Genomic DNA, 14,656 nt, shown 5'->3' on the forward strand with positions numbered 1-14,656 from the left:
CAGCTGAGCAGCCTTGCAAAGAAGCTCTAATTGCCTAAGAATATACCTTGCTGTCTTCAAAGAATGAGAATTGACTTGGTCAAGACTCATTAAGAAGCTTGTGTGAGTGCTTGCTGCTGCTTTCTTGCAACCTTTTTACTGGCTGAACCATCTTGCATGGCAGTCCTGTTCTCCTCATGGTGCCGTGTGAGAGTTATCAACACTGAGATTCAGGCTCAGTGTTCTTGAAAAATTAAATTTTCCATTTTCCGAAGTGTTCCATAACTTTTGTGGGGAGGTAGCAAATCTTTACTTGCTGTTTTGGTTACGTGTTTCTCCCACTGTTTTGACAGGCTTGTGTGGCAGCTGTACCTACAGCAGGGGTGGGTGTGTTTCCAGCCCTTTCACAGCCCCTCTGTCAGGCTGTCCTGAGCAGGTGTGTGTGATGTAAATGTAAATGTGTCCAGAAGCTCCTTAAACTGACACAATCCCTTCAGATCCCTTTCTGTCTGCATGATCCTGGAGCTGGAGGTGACTGGAACAACGAGTTTATGAGTTGGCTCAGGAATTAATTTGTATTCATTGGTGTTAAAATGCTGCTTAAGGAAATTCTTACAAATAGGTGGTATATGCTGCTTCACTGACACTTCCTCATGCCATCATTCCATGTTCCATCCATCTGCCTCATTCTTTTTCCTCTTCCCTCCCCAATTCCTCCCTTTCCCCAAAATGCACAAAAAATCCCAAGCAAATTAAAAACAAATTCAAAGCCAACAAACACACATACATGACCAAGGTTATACATTAGTGACAACATGAAAATTAGAGATATTATAATTTATCAAGTTAATTATAAAGTATTTGTCTAGAAAATACAGATGTCTTTCCACTGCTGAAAGAAGTTAATCCTTTGGCAGAATTTCCAAGAAGTTTAAGGTTCTTTCTCAAACTCGGAGATAGATCAGTATCCTTTTTGTAAAGATTAATATTCTCTTCATAATACTAAGTACTATACTTCAAATACTAAAGATTAGTATTTTCTTCATATTATTAAGTTAATAGCTTTCGGTGCCTGTGACTCACGTTGATGGTATTTTAATTTCTATTAAGAAGTCAATTCTTATTTGCAGTAGGCATGGGAAAAAAGGAACCAACAAAATTTGACTCAGTTCTAAACATACGTAGTTCTGTTACTATTTAATCTTCCTTTTACAATTTATATTTCCTTTTGGAGGTGGAATGTAGGTGAAAAATATTTTTGTTAAGAGCTGGTATTTGAGTAATTCTTGAGCACTGAATGGACTCCAAGTGGATGGGGTTGATTATAACCATTGATGAGAAACCCTGCACGAGCTCAGTTAACAACTATACATTGATTTTTGGACAGCTGTAAAGCAGCAATATTCTACCTGGGCTGGAAATCACTGATCATATTGAAGAGTGTGCAGGATGCTGCAGGAATCCAGAGCTCAGTAAAAACAGAGACCGAGCAAAGAAACCAGTTCTAGGTTGAGTTCTGTCATGACTGTACTCTGGGAATTGCTCAAGTTGGATTTTCCCAGTCTGTATTTTGCAGTGAACTATGGCTCCCTGCTGCACATGAAATTAGTTAATCAAGCTTCCTCAAAAAAAAAAAATCCCAGACAAACAAACAAAAAAAAAACTCCACTGAAAAATCTGTAAATCTGTTGGTAGAAGCCATCAGGATTTTGATTTTACATTTTTTATAAACTCAGCAGCTCTTCTGTATAGCCTCACACAAGCAGGAGGAATTATTTGCCTTTGTAGTGAGAGTCTTACAAATGTACTCAATTGTGTACCCTGTTGACTGCCACTGGGAGGTTCCTCATCTGCTTGTTTTTGCTTTGGTTTTCAGCTCCCCCAGGCAAAAGGAAATCCTCTATAGGTGCCCCGACTATGAATTGCATTAAGCTGGTTCTAAGGCTGTACCCAAATCTTCATTCCCTGTAGCTTTTAAAGTGCTCCTACCTTGAGCACGCAATCATAAGTCCAAAGTCATTCTGTGCCTTGCAATTCTAAAATCAAATTGCTCTGCATTTTGCTATTTCAAGATTCTGATCTGTTAAATACTGTCTGGGTGAAGTGACTGAAGTTTTTTGCTGGAATTATTTAGTATATTGGCTGATGGGTCTAATTAGGAGTGATCAAATAAACTTTTAGACTGTTGCTTAATTTGTTAAATGTAGGAGAAAATCTTATAAAAGGGAAATGTTATGTTCTGGCAGAGAACAATCTTTTCATTATCTGAAAGGCTTTCTTCATGAATGCTCATTCCTTTTTTTGCCAGCAGGTATTTGGTTTAATGTGACTTCTTCAGAAGGAAAAACTTGGAGAGACTTCCAAGTATAGTGAAAATCTTATCCATGATTGTGGTTTTATCCTTCAATACAGATTCCTTCAGGATATTATCTCCAAACCATGCATTCCAACTTGCACTTCAGTGGATTTGTCCTGCCAGTTGCAGCAATGAACGTGATAAGCATCGTGCCCCTACTGATCCTTGTTCCTATTTTGGAATGCATTAACTCCTGGCTCTTTAGCTCCAAGGACACTGGACATTCTCCAACAATTTACATTGGTATGTAAAAAAATACTTGAAGTTATACGGCTTTAATATGTTTTCTGTTTTTGAAAGAGAAAGAGTGTGATGGATGATCCTAGATAATTATATCTTACTATGAATATTAACATGAATTTGTTTTGGGATGATGCTCAAAAGTAAATATCTTTCAAAGGAATTACTGAAAAAATCAGTCCTGAAAACACTTAGTAGATAGTAAGAAAAAAGTATAGGTTTTGTGTAGGACAGACTCGTCTAAAAAATAAAAATTTTGAGGCACATTCACAAATAACTAGGGGTCATCCAATGGAATTGGTATTGGAGAGAAGCAGTTTTAATTATTTATGCCTGAGAATCACTTTGACTTGGTTATCTTCTATATATTTCTTTATTTATTAGCTTTTGGACAGTTAATTTACAATCAAAGTCTTTTTTAGAAATTAAGAAGCCCTTCACTTGGTTGCTCTCTGATGCTGGAGAAATGTGTTGCCCAAAACAATGAGTTTGGATTCAGATAACTCAGGAATCAAGGCTTTGTTTTTCTGTGGGTTTTATGCTGTAAGTGCATTATTGCTAGGACTGCAGCTCATAAGAGGGAAATTGTATTACCAGTTAGAACAGTTTCTTCCAGACTCTGCATCATAAATTAAATAAAAGCATCTAGGCTAATTCTGTATGTGCAATAGGGTTTGTTTTAGAATGGATGAGCAAAAGAAAACGTGCAGAATACTATGCAGAACAAATGGGTGTGCATCACTGGCTGCTGTTCCCATTGACCAGGCTGAATATTTCACAGGTGGAGATTACTTGGAAAGGTACAGCCTTCCTCCCCAGCACTGTTTTCATTAGCATTAGTTTTCATTAGAATGTCTAATATGAGGTAAATGTTCAAGTGTTTAGTTTTTTCATTATCAAAATCATTGTTGTACCCCCAGTCACAGCGAGAAGTGATCTCCAAAGGTGAAGTGTTACTCTTTCTCACAGAAGTGGTAAAAGGAAATATTCTCTTTTGTATATTGGCACTCATTCCAGAGAAATTCATAGCCTAGAAGCAATGGTAACTTTAATAATAGTTGGGCTACCTTCTCTTGATACTGATGTGATTTTATTTATTTGTTTTTTTATTGCCCCCAAACCTCTTGTGTGCTAGGATCTGAAGGGATCTCCTGCAACACTCTTCAGATGTCAGCTACATGTAGTACCAGCAGTAAAGCAGCTTCCAGTCTGTATTCACTTAAAACTCTTCCTTTTCATAGATACTCTCATTAAACTTCCTCCATTTTTTATCTTCCAGTCTGCATTGCAAACCTCAGATGAAAATATTTATAAACCGCTATTTTCTCAGTGTGCTGCTATTAATTCAGTGCCCCATGGCAGGCAGCACAGTGAGTACTGACACACACAGAGGTATTAATCTGACTAAATTAGCCTAATTAAGAGTGTTATTAAGTTTTATACAAACCAGAAGCATATAACACAGCAGGTTGCAATTAGCCTAGTTTTTAAAATAACATCTGCATTAAAACACAAAAAGCACATTCAGATAATCATTTTCCTTTAAACCATGGAAATTTCAGGTTTGTATTAATGTTCTATCCTGTTATGTTGAACAGCAGTAGAATATATGCAGTGGTTTGTTCTTAATAGGTTCATTTATCAAAATAACCTCCTGTTAGGGGTGATAAACTACCTGAGGCATAAAAATACCTGTGAGTACAGGCAATGGCTTTAGATATCCAAGTATATGACTGCACCTGCAAGTATGGTAGACCTCTAAGTGCCAATATTTTTGCCAACAGTTAATTAGGTTCTCAATTATTTTCAGCAACAAAATTGGAAGTATAAATAGGCAGTTGGTGTTAAGCCAGCCCATAACTATATTTTAATTCAACTCTTGTAAGAAGAATAAATTTAAATACTTTTCTGGAAATCTTCAGCATGTTAAGAATAGCAGTTTTCAAGGATGAACCATACAGACAACTGAAATACCTGGTTGCTCTGTATTAAGGGTCTACATAGAAACTGTAATCCATTACTCTCTCAATAGTTGTTGGTTTATTCATAAAGGTCCAATACAACCTTAGTCTCTAGACAATATAAAGAACCTTGTCCCAGAATCACCCCTAAATATTACTAAAAACAGCATGTTGTCCTGTAAAACCAAACCCTCACTCCAAGCCTCTCATTTTAAAGAGGACTAAAGGGAGAAGAGTAAAGATGAAAACTGTATCTCCAAGGCTCTTGGTTTCTTCCTTTGCCACAAAAAGTGTTGGGAAAAAAAAAAAAAAAGCAGAAATTTTTGGGCTCCCCTGAGGTTCCTTTTTCTGAAATGTATTGGCTTTTAGCAAAGGAATATGCTTCAAGTTTGTTGCACTGTTAAGAATATTGAACTGCTGGAGGTTTCTTCAGTACCAACATAATTTTTCACCAGGAGAACTCTTGCTTTGGATAACTACAAGAAGCTCCTTGAGGGCTTCATACCTGGCTTTGATAAGTTTCATTGGCCAGAAAACACTGTTGAATTCCCTCCTGTCATCAATTTTCAACCAATAATTCATTGATATTCTCATTAAGCACTAGAGGAGCCTAAGCAGTTTCCAAGGCTCAGGTTAGGCAGGGGGGGTAAGATATTTAAAGCCCTGAACATACAGAAAAAGTGTGCTAGAAGAAGGGTGTGAGAGTTTCGTGCTGAGGAAGAAACACAGAGCCCTGCAAAAACACAGCAAGGCTAAGGCCACTTAGATATTTGATTTTTTTTTTTTAATCTCTGCTGAAAAACAATGACAACTAAAAAAGACAAAGTGTATGTATGTTATAAATATAGTATGAAACAAAAACTGTTGATGTCCAATCTAATTGGTGTGGCAGTTGCCAGTCATGAAGGTTTGGTAAGAAAAACAGTGTAAGCATTTGAGCCAAAACTGTCAAAGTCAACCAAATTCTCCTCACATTTGAGTTTAGAAATGCTGGCAAATCAGAAATTTAGTCAAGATCGATGAGATCTCAAACCACAAGAAGTATAGATAATTCAGGTTCAGAGACTTGAAAGCCTTGCTTTCTTCATGTTTTTCTTTTCTGAGAGGATACAATTTCATACTGCCAAGATCAAGAAATAAAAAATAACGTATTTTAATAGTATCCTCTATGTAATGGGTGAAGTGTGGGGTAGTTATAATACATCTGAGTTTTGGAAGAATTTCCTCCTGCCCGTTGGTTTTGTTCCTACCCTTTCTCTTGTATTATCTGAAAGGACATTTGCCTTTTCTTTCTTTTCTCCTTCCTTTTCTCCCTCAATCTTCAAAAAAAAAGTAAAAAGTTCTTCTTTGTGACTTTCATCTTCAGAAAAGTTTTTCCTTTCTCGTTTATTCTGAACTCTGAAATTGTGTTTGTGCCGAGCTGGTGTCCTTTTGCCATTTTTACGTAGCAAGCACTCTTCATTCATGTTGAGGTGTCCAGAAAAAAATGATTTGGGGTGGGGGTCGGAAGCTTCTTTTGCATTTCTTAGTTTGCTGCACTCTAAACACAGAATGGTCCTGTAAGTATGGCCTTGGTGAATGCTCTGTTCTCTTCACCCAGTTGTAGGTCACTTATCTGCTGCTCTTTCCGTGACGGCTGCTGGCTTCTCCGAAATCCACCGAAAGCACTTCCCTCAGGTGGAGCAGACTCTCTCTGAGGAGCTTCTCCTGGTCTCCTCCATGCCTTGCTTCCACTTGACTCCTCAGTACGTCCTGCTTGGAGTGGCTGAAGCCTTGGTAACTCCCTCCTGTAAGTAAAATCAAGTAGGCTAAAGGAAGGGTGTCCCGATTGTCAAAGAACTATATCTGCTTCCTAAAAAAAATTACTGTCATCTGATATTTTATCCCTGGTTCTTTTCCATGGGCTTAATGAGCAGATCTGTGCTTTACCTGCTTCAGAGAAGCATAATTTGTCTTGCTGGCTGTAAGTCGGGATGAGCAGTGGTGTTCCAGATCCAGGGAAGGGAGCAGAGCCCAGTCAGGTCCCTGGGGGACACAGTCCCCTGCTTGGTCTTGAAGCTGGACCTGCTTCAGGCAGGAGCTGGGCTGGATGAGCTCCTGAGGCCCCTTCTGACCTGAACTCTCCTGTGAGGATTTTATTGAGATGGAATAAAAAGACATGTGAGAGCTGAGCTGTGGTTATGCTCTGGGGCCACATTAAAGGCCACAGTCAGAGCAAGGTGGAGCAATTTTGATTTTTGGGCCCAGCTAATGGAATTATTACATGCTTTTCACTGGCACAGAGCATATGTGGGCAGGTAAAAGGGACAGGTTAACCTGGAGAAGGGTGTATGTAGCTGCAGGGCTTTTGTTAGTGCTCCAATTTCGAGTCATGAGGACATGCCTCCCCAGATCATCATGTCTTAACTTGTGACATGGAGCCAGAGATAAACACTGCTGTTTTTCAGAGCTCAGCTTGTGCCTGCCATCCACACATTATGTAGTCATACTCTTGATTGTGAGTCTGAACCTTTTCTGCTTTCCATAATTTACCTTTCTGTGTCTACACTGACATTTTTGAGGCTTATTTTCTTCTGAGCAGCATGCAGAGTGCTTACCAGTGTTTTACCTTGCAGAGCTTTTTTTAAAAAAGTTAGTGTTATAAAAATAATCTAAGCAACATTCACTTAGAGATACAGGTAAAGTAATTGACTGGCTGATCTCTGCAGGCATTTAATTCTCTGTGTTGAGTGTCTCTTGTTTCAGTACAACCCCAGAAATGTTCAGGTTTTATTTAAGAGCAGGGAATAACTTCAGTGTCTCAGCTTCATTCTTATACTCTGAGACTAAGAACTGTGGGTCACAGGCTGTCATTAAAAAGGTAATTTTCCCTAGTTTTAAATACTTAGCACTTTCATAATGCCTCTTCATCTGATAGCTCTCAAGTACTTAACTGAGACAGGTTTCTAGGCAGGTAATTTGGTTTCTAGGTTACAGGCTAAGCGTAACTGAAAACTGTGACCTTCTCTGTTTAGCTTAACAAAAAAAAAGGTTAGGAGGTGACTTGCTTACAGTCTTCTCATGCAAAAGCAGGAGAAGAATATTGCTGGTAGAATAAGGCCTTTTAATCTAGCACACGGGTGCACAACTGGAGTCCAGTGACTGGAAGATTACTTTAGCCTTTAGAAAAGAAATAAAACTCCATCTTAGGGATTTTCTTCCTTTTTTTTTTTTTTTTAAGACCTTTTTTAAAGGATTGTGGTTCAAATTTCTTAGGAAGAAAAGCTGTCCTTCCTCATTTAAGTAGAGATTAAGCATCGTGCTAAGAGCTGCAGTGAGAGGCGTGATTTAAGAACCAGCTAAATGGGACTAAATCTAAACACTTGCAGATGAAAAGCTAAAGGGAGGTGCCTAAACTAGAATATTGCTGTAGCTGATGGGGAAGAAGGCCTCTATTCATTGCACAAATTGGTGCCTGGCCCTGTTTGTCACGGAGTGCCTTGGTTGTGCAGGCAGGGCAAGCTGGCACTCTGCAGCCTGGGACTTCCAGCTGCTGCTGGAGAGGAGCCTGGTTTTCCCCCAGGTCTTGCACTGGCTGAGGTCCTCTGAATCATCTCCAGCAGCCCTCAGCCTCTGCATTCAGGCTTCTGAACTGAGCTCTGGCTTTCCACTTCAGTTTGAGCTGAATTGCTGTTCAGGAACCTTTCGGTGCATCTCCATGCATGTCAGTGGCAGCCTAGACCCTTACTGAGCTGTCTCACCTTTCCTGGCATTTTACTGCCTTTCTCATGCAGAAGGTCAAATTCAGTTGTTATAATAATTTACTGGACCTGAAAGTACATGATCCAAGCTGAAAAGGGAAATGGTCACACTCTTAAGCAGAGGGAAGAAAGGAGATAGCTCATTTCTGAAGAGCTTGGTTAGAGATGTTAGATTTGGCACATTGAACTCTTTATCTTCATTAGGACCCCTCTGTTTGAGGTTGTTCAGCCTGGAAAAGAGAAGGCTTCAAGGTGACTTAATTGTGTCATTTCAGTACTTGACAAGAGCCTACAAGAGAGAGAGGAGTTATTTACAAGTGCATGTAGTGACAGACAAAGGGGATCAGCTTCAGACTGAGAGTAGCTTTAGATTAGGTATCAGGAGGAAACACTTTCCTGTGAGGGTGCTGAGGCTCTGGCACAGGTTACCCAGAGAAGCTGTGGCTCTCCTATCCCTGGCAGTGCTCAAGGCCAGGCTGGGCTCTCAGTAGCCTTGTTTGGTGGAAGGTGTCCTTGCTCATCACAGTGGGGTTGCAACTGGAGGACCTTTAAAGTCCCTCCCAACCCAAGCTATTCTATAATTCTGTCCCTGATACTTAGAACTGTGTTTATACACTCTTTTCATTATCTTGTTGATAGAAGTTTTGAATAATCATCTGCTTCAGGTGGCACGAGCATCTCTTAGAATAATATCTGCCACTAAGGAAGTCTTAAAAGTAAAATCAAACAACGCTATTGCTCTCCTCAACAGCGCTACAAAATTTTCACTAGCCTTTGACAGGCTGAATTTGTAACCCCAGCTTGGTTTAAACCAAGAAGTTACAGCTCTGTTAGTTAGAGGATATATTTGGGATGGCTTTGCCCACCAATAAATTGCAGCAGTCTCCAGGGGGAAATGCAGCAGCTGTTTAACAGTTCCCAGCAGCACTGCGGGGAAAGGGAGGAGTGGAGCAGGCTATTGAAACAGCAGGGGTAATTTAGGTAAGTAGGATGCAATTACCCAGGCTGAATTTGACCAAGATGCATGTTTTGCACCCCTGCTTTTAGAAGGGAGGAACAACCAGAAACTTTTAAGTCTTTTAGTGTCTCAAGTTAGCTGTATAATGCTTCAGGCTGCTGCAGCTACAGATGGTGACCCAGGCTCACCTGCTTTCTCTTGCCCTCAGGCTTCAGGTTCCTATTGTGAGTGAGGAAGAAAACACTGTCCTTGGTATTTCTTTTCTTTCATATGTTTTCAAAGCTCTCATTTGGACATCCAAATGAAAGATGGTGATTGCAAAGTTTCATTTGTATTCAGAGGTGCTTCAGGCAGCTCAGGATCCAAATTGGATCCTCTGTTGGCAAGTTTTTCAAGCTGGAGGTCATTCTAATTCAACAAATAAAGCAGGTGGGGACACTCTGGGGTTGGGAGAAAAAGTGTGGAGGAGAACTCAAGGAGAGAAATTAGGAAAGAAAAGCCTTTGGTGATCAGTGAAAATTGCACAAAAAGAACAGCTATCATAAAGTCTTGCTGTTACAGCCAGATTACAGCTGGTGGGATTATTTATAGTCACCCATACTACAGCAGCATGCTACAGCTTCCCCTCTCCACCAAAGCTGTTGCTGCTTCTGGTTTAGCCTTGTGGCAAGAAAGTGAGGAATGAGGTCTTAAAAATGAGCCAGTGAGCCTGGGGGTTGCACTCCAGGGAACAGGAACATTGTCCAGCCTTAAGGTGTAAAGCAAGCTAACTGTGCAAATTAAGGCAGAGCTCTAGCTTTTGGAAATATTTACTAGTGGCTGTGCTGCAGTGGCTCTGAGATAGAAGGTCCTGCTGTTCTGCAGTTAAATATCACATCCATTGTCTTTGTGCTTACTGGCTTTGGTGGTGGTTCTCTGCTCTTGCTCATGCCTGAGGTTTTAAAAGGTTCAAGCAAATGTCTGGGTGAAAAATGCTTCTGTACTGGTGGAATATGGATAGCTGTGTGTGGGTAGTTTATTACAGATATTCATTTAAGCAGTTTAGATAATGCTTTGTTACAGGGTACATATTATCATCTTATAGGGTACATCTGACTGCCCCTCTGCAGCAAGTACATTCTCTGCATAAAATATGGAAATTCACTAATAGAGATGCTGTGAAATTTTTCTGTGTTATCTATGTTCTACCATCATTTAACTCTTGTTTTATTTTGATTTTTTTTTCTTTTTTTAACTTGTAACTGTATCTGCTTCCTTCCTAAGGTTCCTTACTTTCATTCTGGCTTGTGCCTGAAAGAATGAGAGGGATTTCCATGCATTTTTTAGCTCTCTTTAATGGAGCTGGCTGCTTTGTGGGAGCTCTCTTTGTGCAGACAGCCCACGCAGGCACTCAAGGTAAGAGTATGCTCATGATGGGTGCTCCTGAGCAGTTTTCTAATATTATTGATTTGGAGAATCAGGCAGCAGAATTAAAAGGGATGCCAAAGTTTTATTGATTTGCTCTCACAATTAAGATGGAATTAAGATAGGGAATAGCCTTCCAGCTGTATTCATCCAATTTTAATGAGTCATCTTAGTTTTGATAGCCAGAGTAATTAGAGGATGGCATCTTGCAGGAAGTCCTCCTGTCCAATCTCTGTACTTCTGTTCTGGAAGGCTGAAAATAAATTGGCTAGGAAGCACCTTTTGGAGTTAATGAAGAAGAGCATTCATGTTCTCCACGCTTACATGGAAGCCTCAAGAGCAAGATCTGAGCTTTAAAGACTGGGGAACATTCCTTCCTGTCTGTCCCAGTGTGGGACAGGGGTGATGTTTCAGGGCTGAGGGTTTCAAAGCTGTCTGGGGCGTTCACTCTCCTGGACCCACTGGTTCCTCTTCCTTTGCACAGCTATTGGAACAGCCAGATTCTGTGACAATGCTGTCTCATCTCACTGTGGGCTTGCCCTTTTGCAGATGAAGGCTGCCATTCCCAGAAATTTTCCTGTTTCAAAAGGAGTTACTGCATTTAGTGCATTTAGTGGAGGCTCTCAACTGCCTTTCAAGCTAAGCCAGGAATGTCTTAAAGTCATTTTTCCTTTGCTGCTGAATCTTTGTTCAATACAGAAAACACCCTTTTCACAAGTAAATTTAACAAGTAAAGCACTTGAGTTCTTGACTGAGGGACAGGCATCCTAAATTTGTTCACAAATTTGAAATAGTCCCACTTGCTGAAGGAATATTTCTGAAGATGCCATTGACAAGCTCTGGTGGAACAGAAATGTTCTTTAGAGACCACAGCTGCTGGCCCTAATGCATGACACTGCTGCAATTGCTGCAGGATTTTGTAACTGTTTAGGATTAATTTTTTTGGGTGCTTCTCTTTCCTATGTAAGGAATCATGTAATTTGAAATCAAGCAGATGTGGGTGTTTTGAAAGTGTGACAAAAAGTTTTTATTCCTACTCGCAAGATCTGAACAAACGATGCTTTGACACGCAGTCCTGTTTTTAAGTTAAAAATTCAATTAAAATTTTATTACAAGGTATAAAATATCACCTGGAGATGGGTAAAGAAAATAAAAAAGGAATGTTTTCACACAAATATCAGGCAAAGAACTATTAATCCCCAAGCTATCCAGTGTGGAGAACTGACCTGCTTGAATATCCCCCGGTGGAAAAGGTTGTTTTTAATTATTGTGAGTTCAGTGTAATATGGGGTAAATTAAACAAACAGTTTAAGACAGACTGTGTTGCTGATGTTTCTTCTCTTACCCTCCCCCTCCAAAGTATGGAAACTATTAATTTTTATGAGACTGAAATATTTAGTAAAACTGACATTTTACTGCAATTTGACTTTGGAAATATTTAAATAATTGCGAAATACTCAAGCATAATGTCAGCACCAAAATATTTTGCCTATTATGTAATTAATTTCTTTACTGAGTATTTTTGTACTCTGTGATAGAGGAAACCAATTTTTGCATTTGATTTGCAATTCAGTAGATATTTGTCTGGTTTTCTATCAGGGTGGTTAATCCTTTTTTTGTGAGTCTTTATGAAATCACGTAATTGATTTGTAAAAAGTTCTTTTCTTGCCAGAAATACTGTTTTAACAGCGATTGAGTTTTTATCCTGGTTGAGACCAAGGAGGCTGAACTCTAAATTCTCCACAGTCTGTGGTTACCACATTCAAACCCTTTTTGCTCAGGATTCTTGAGCAAACTGAAAAGTTTCCTGGCTAAAATATTCCTCACTCTTAGAAAGTTGGGTGGCAAACTTCTCAACTTTAGCTTTTTCTTTTCTTTTTCTCTTTTTCCAAAGCTGTCTTTGTTTAACTTTGTCAAACCTGCTGTTCCTGTAGGTGGAATTGACTGCACCATTATCCTGAGCAAAAGTCACTTTGGAATTTCCAAGGGAATCAGTGACACTCTGTATTCAGATGCTGTAATAGGAATAACTACTGCTAAGCAGGAGAAGTCCTCTGCAAAACTTGAAAAGCTTTAGGGAAAATAAAGTGAAAAATGGTTAGTGATTGCTCTGTTGCTCTAGTTAGGAGAGTGTTAGAGATTACTTGCCCTATTAATATGTAAACAACATATTACTGGGCTCTCACTTTTTATTTTTAAAAATAATTAGGATCTCACTGGGTATCTCTTTCTCAGTGCTCCTTGCTTGAATAAGATTAATAATTTCAAATTACCACACAATTCACAGCTTGAAAATGATGGTGATGTTCCTGTAAATTCATTTGTGTTCTAACGTTCCTCTGCTCATCCCAGGCTGTTTTCCTGCTGGCTCCTGAATCAGAATAGGTTTAGGATCAGACTTTTGGAGGTGGGGATAGACTATAGCAAAACAAAAAATGCATCTTAGGCTCCCTTCTGGTTTTCTCTTAGTTTGGTAGGAAATGTTATACACAATTTTTACAGTGGACAGCTTTATATAGTGGACTTTAGTGCTCATTACAATCAGCAAAAGAATATTTTTTTTTAATTTATTAAAACCTAGTGGTTGCCTAATGAACCCACTAAAGAGGACTGCTGTAGGGAACAAATTTGTGGCCTCTCTTAAGTCAAATTACAGTCCAATGACACAAATTAAGCTTTTTTTACTCACTTTTTCCCCCCCCCAGATCTGTTTAAAGAGCTTGTAAATATTCAATATCTGGACAATTTATGAAACTGGGAGTAAAGCAAACCAACCAGAACTCTTTCTTTTATTCCTAAAAAAAAAAAAAAAAAAAAGGCTCAGCTAATTTAATAATTTATTTATATTAGAAGAGCAAGTTCTTTCTCTTTTGCTGCCAGAGAGGGTAGTGTTGATGAAATGGTTCTGTAAGATTTAACAAGACTTAGTGAGTGACTCCTGGGCTGTGAATGCTTTTGTCTTGTCCCATGATTTTTGTTTCACTAAAACCTGAGCCAAGACTATTTCTGGTTCTCCCATCTCCGAGCACTGAGACCATGTTTTTCCATGTTCCTGCAGCAAAGTAGATCCTCCACTGTGTATTTTGAAGTGTTGAAGCACAGAGGGTGTTGACAAAATTTAAACATTTTTATATCCTATTTTATGCCACTAGTTTAGAATTTTATTTGGGTTTTTATTGGCAGAGTTGATCAGATATCAGTCACATTCAAAGCTGCATTAATCATTTTTAACGCATCTATGGAGGATGGTGTGAATATGATAAAATAAGACTTTTTTAAAAAAATCTGACGAGAGCAAACAGATGATGGGTGACAGTGATATTTTCAGTACAAGCTGGGAAGCTGCTTTCTTTTGGATCTCTTACCTCTCCTAACATTTTAACGGAAGAAGATGCAAGACAAAACCTGTCCTCTTATGCCAATCATTTCAGAATATATTTCTCTAAAAATATTAATATAAATATGTAAGAAAGAATTAAAAATAAAAAAGGTCAGAGGAAGAAAACTGTCCCAGGCACAATTTTCCTGCTTGTATTTAGAAAATCACTGGGGGGTTTGTGGTTTGGATTTTTTGGTCCTTTTTAGCATTTTTGACTTGTGTGATTCTAAATACCAAGGATGATAAAGCTAGAGGATATTTCTTGCAGTCCAGATGGTGGTGGCCACTGGTGCCTACTTAGCTAACAGGGATTAGAGGCAGAGTGAAACTTTAATTTGGATATGATAAAACATGAATTATATGCCCACTAAGTTCATGAAATGAAGGAAGGCAGTACAAACCTTTGTTAAAATATGAATTAATTTTTTTTTCTAGAATGATAGCATTATAGATAGGTTGCAGGATAGCTGCAAAAAATGCAGTTGTTTCCTCTTGATATTGTAAATTATTCCTTCTTCTTGGACTAACTGAGTGATTTTTGATGCAAAATTGACACAAAAGGGCTCCAAAACGTCAGTGAAAGTTTACCAGGTGCTTTATTTCCATGACTGTAGATCAGACTTGAGGAACAGACTCTGC

At 39.0% G+C, this 14,656-nt stretch overlaps 1 protein-coding gene across 6 annotated transcripts in view; it reads left to right on the forward strand.

Moving 5' to 3' along the window:
- SLC15A5 (solute carrier family 15 member 5) overlaps positions 1–14,656 on the forward strand; it is a 75,049-nt gene that overhangs the window by 38,367 nt on the left and 22,026 nt on the right. For all 6 annotated transcript variants that reach the window (XR_012053757.1, XR_012053760.1, XR_012053758.1 and 3 more), the window contains 3 exons: positions 2,392–2,578; positions 6,137–6,325; positions 10,498–10,629. Coding sequence is in view for 2 of the 6 variants with exons in the window: in XM_032746380.3 (XP_032602271.3) it covers positions 2,392–2,578; positions 6,137–6,325; positions 10,498–10,629 (508 nt within the window). In the remaining 4 variants the exon portion in view is untranslated. The remainder of the gene's footprint in view (positions 1–2,391; positions 2,579–6,136; positions 6,326–10,497; positions 10,630–14,656) is intronic.

The sequence above is a fragment of the Taeniopygia guttata genome, chromosome 1A, assembly GCF_048771995.1.
Source record: "Taeniopygia guttata chromosome 1A, bTaeGut7.mat, whole genome shotgun sequence".
Classification (NCBI taxonomy): domain Eukaryota; kingdom Metazoa; phylum Chordata; class Aves; order Passeriformes; family Estrildidae; genus Taeniopygia; species Taeniopygia guttata.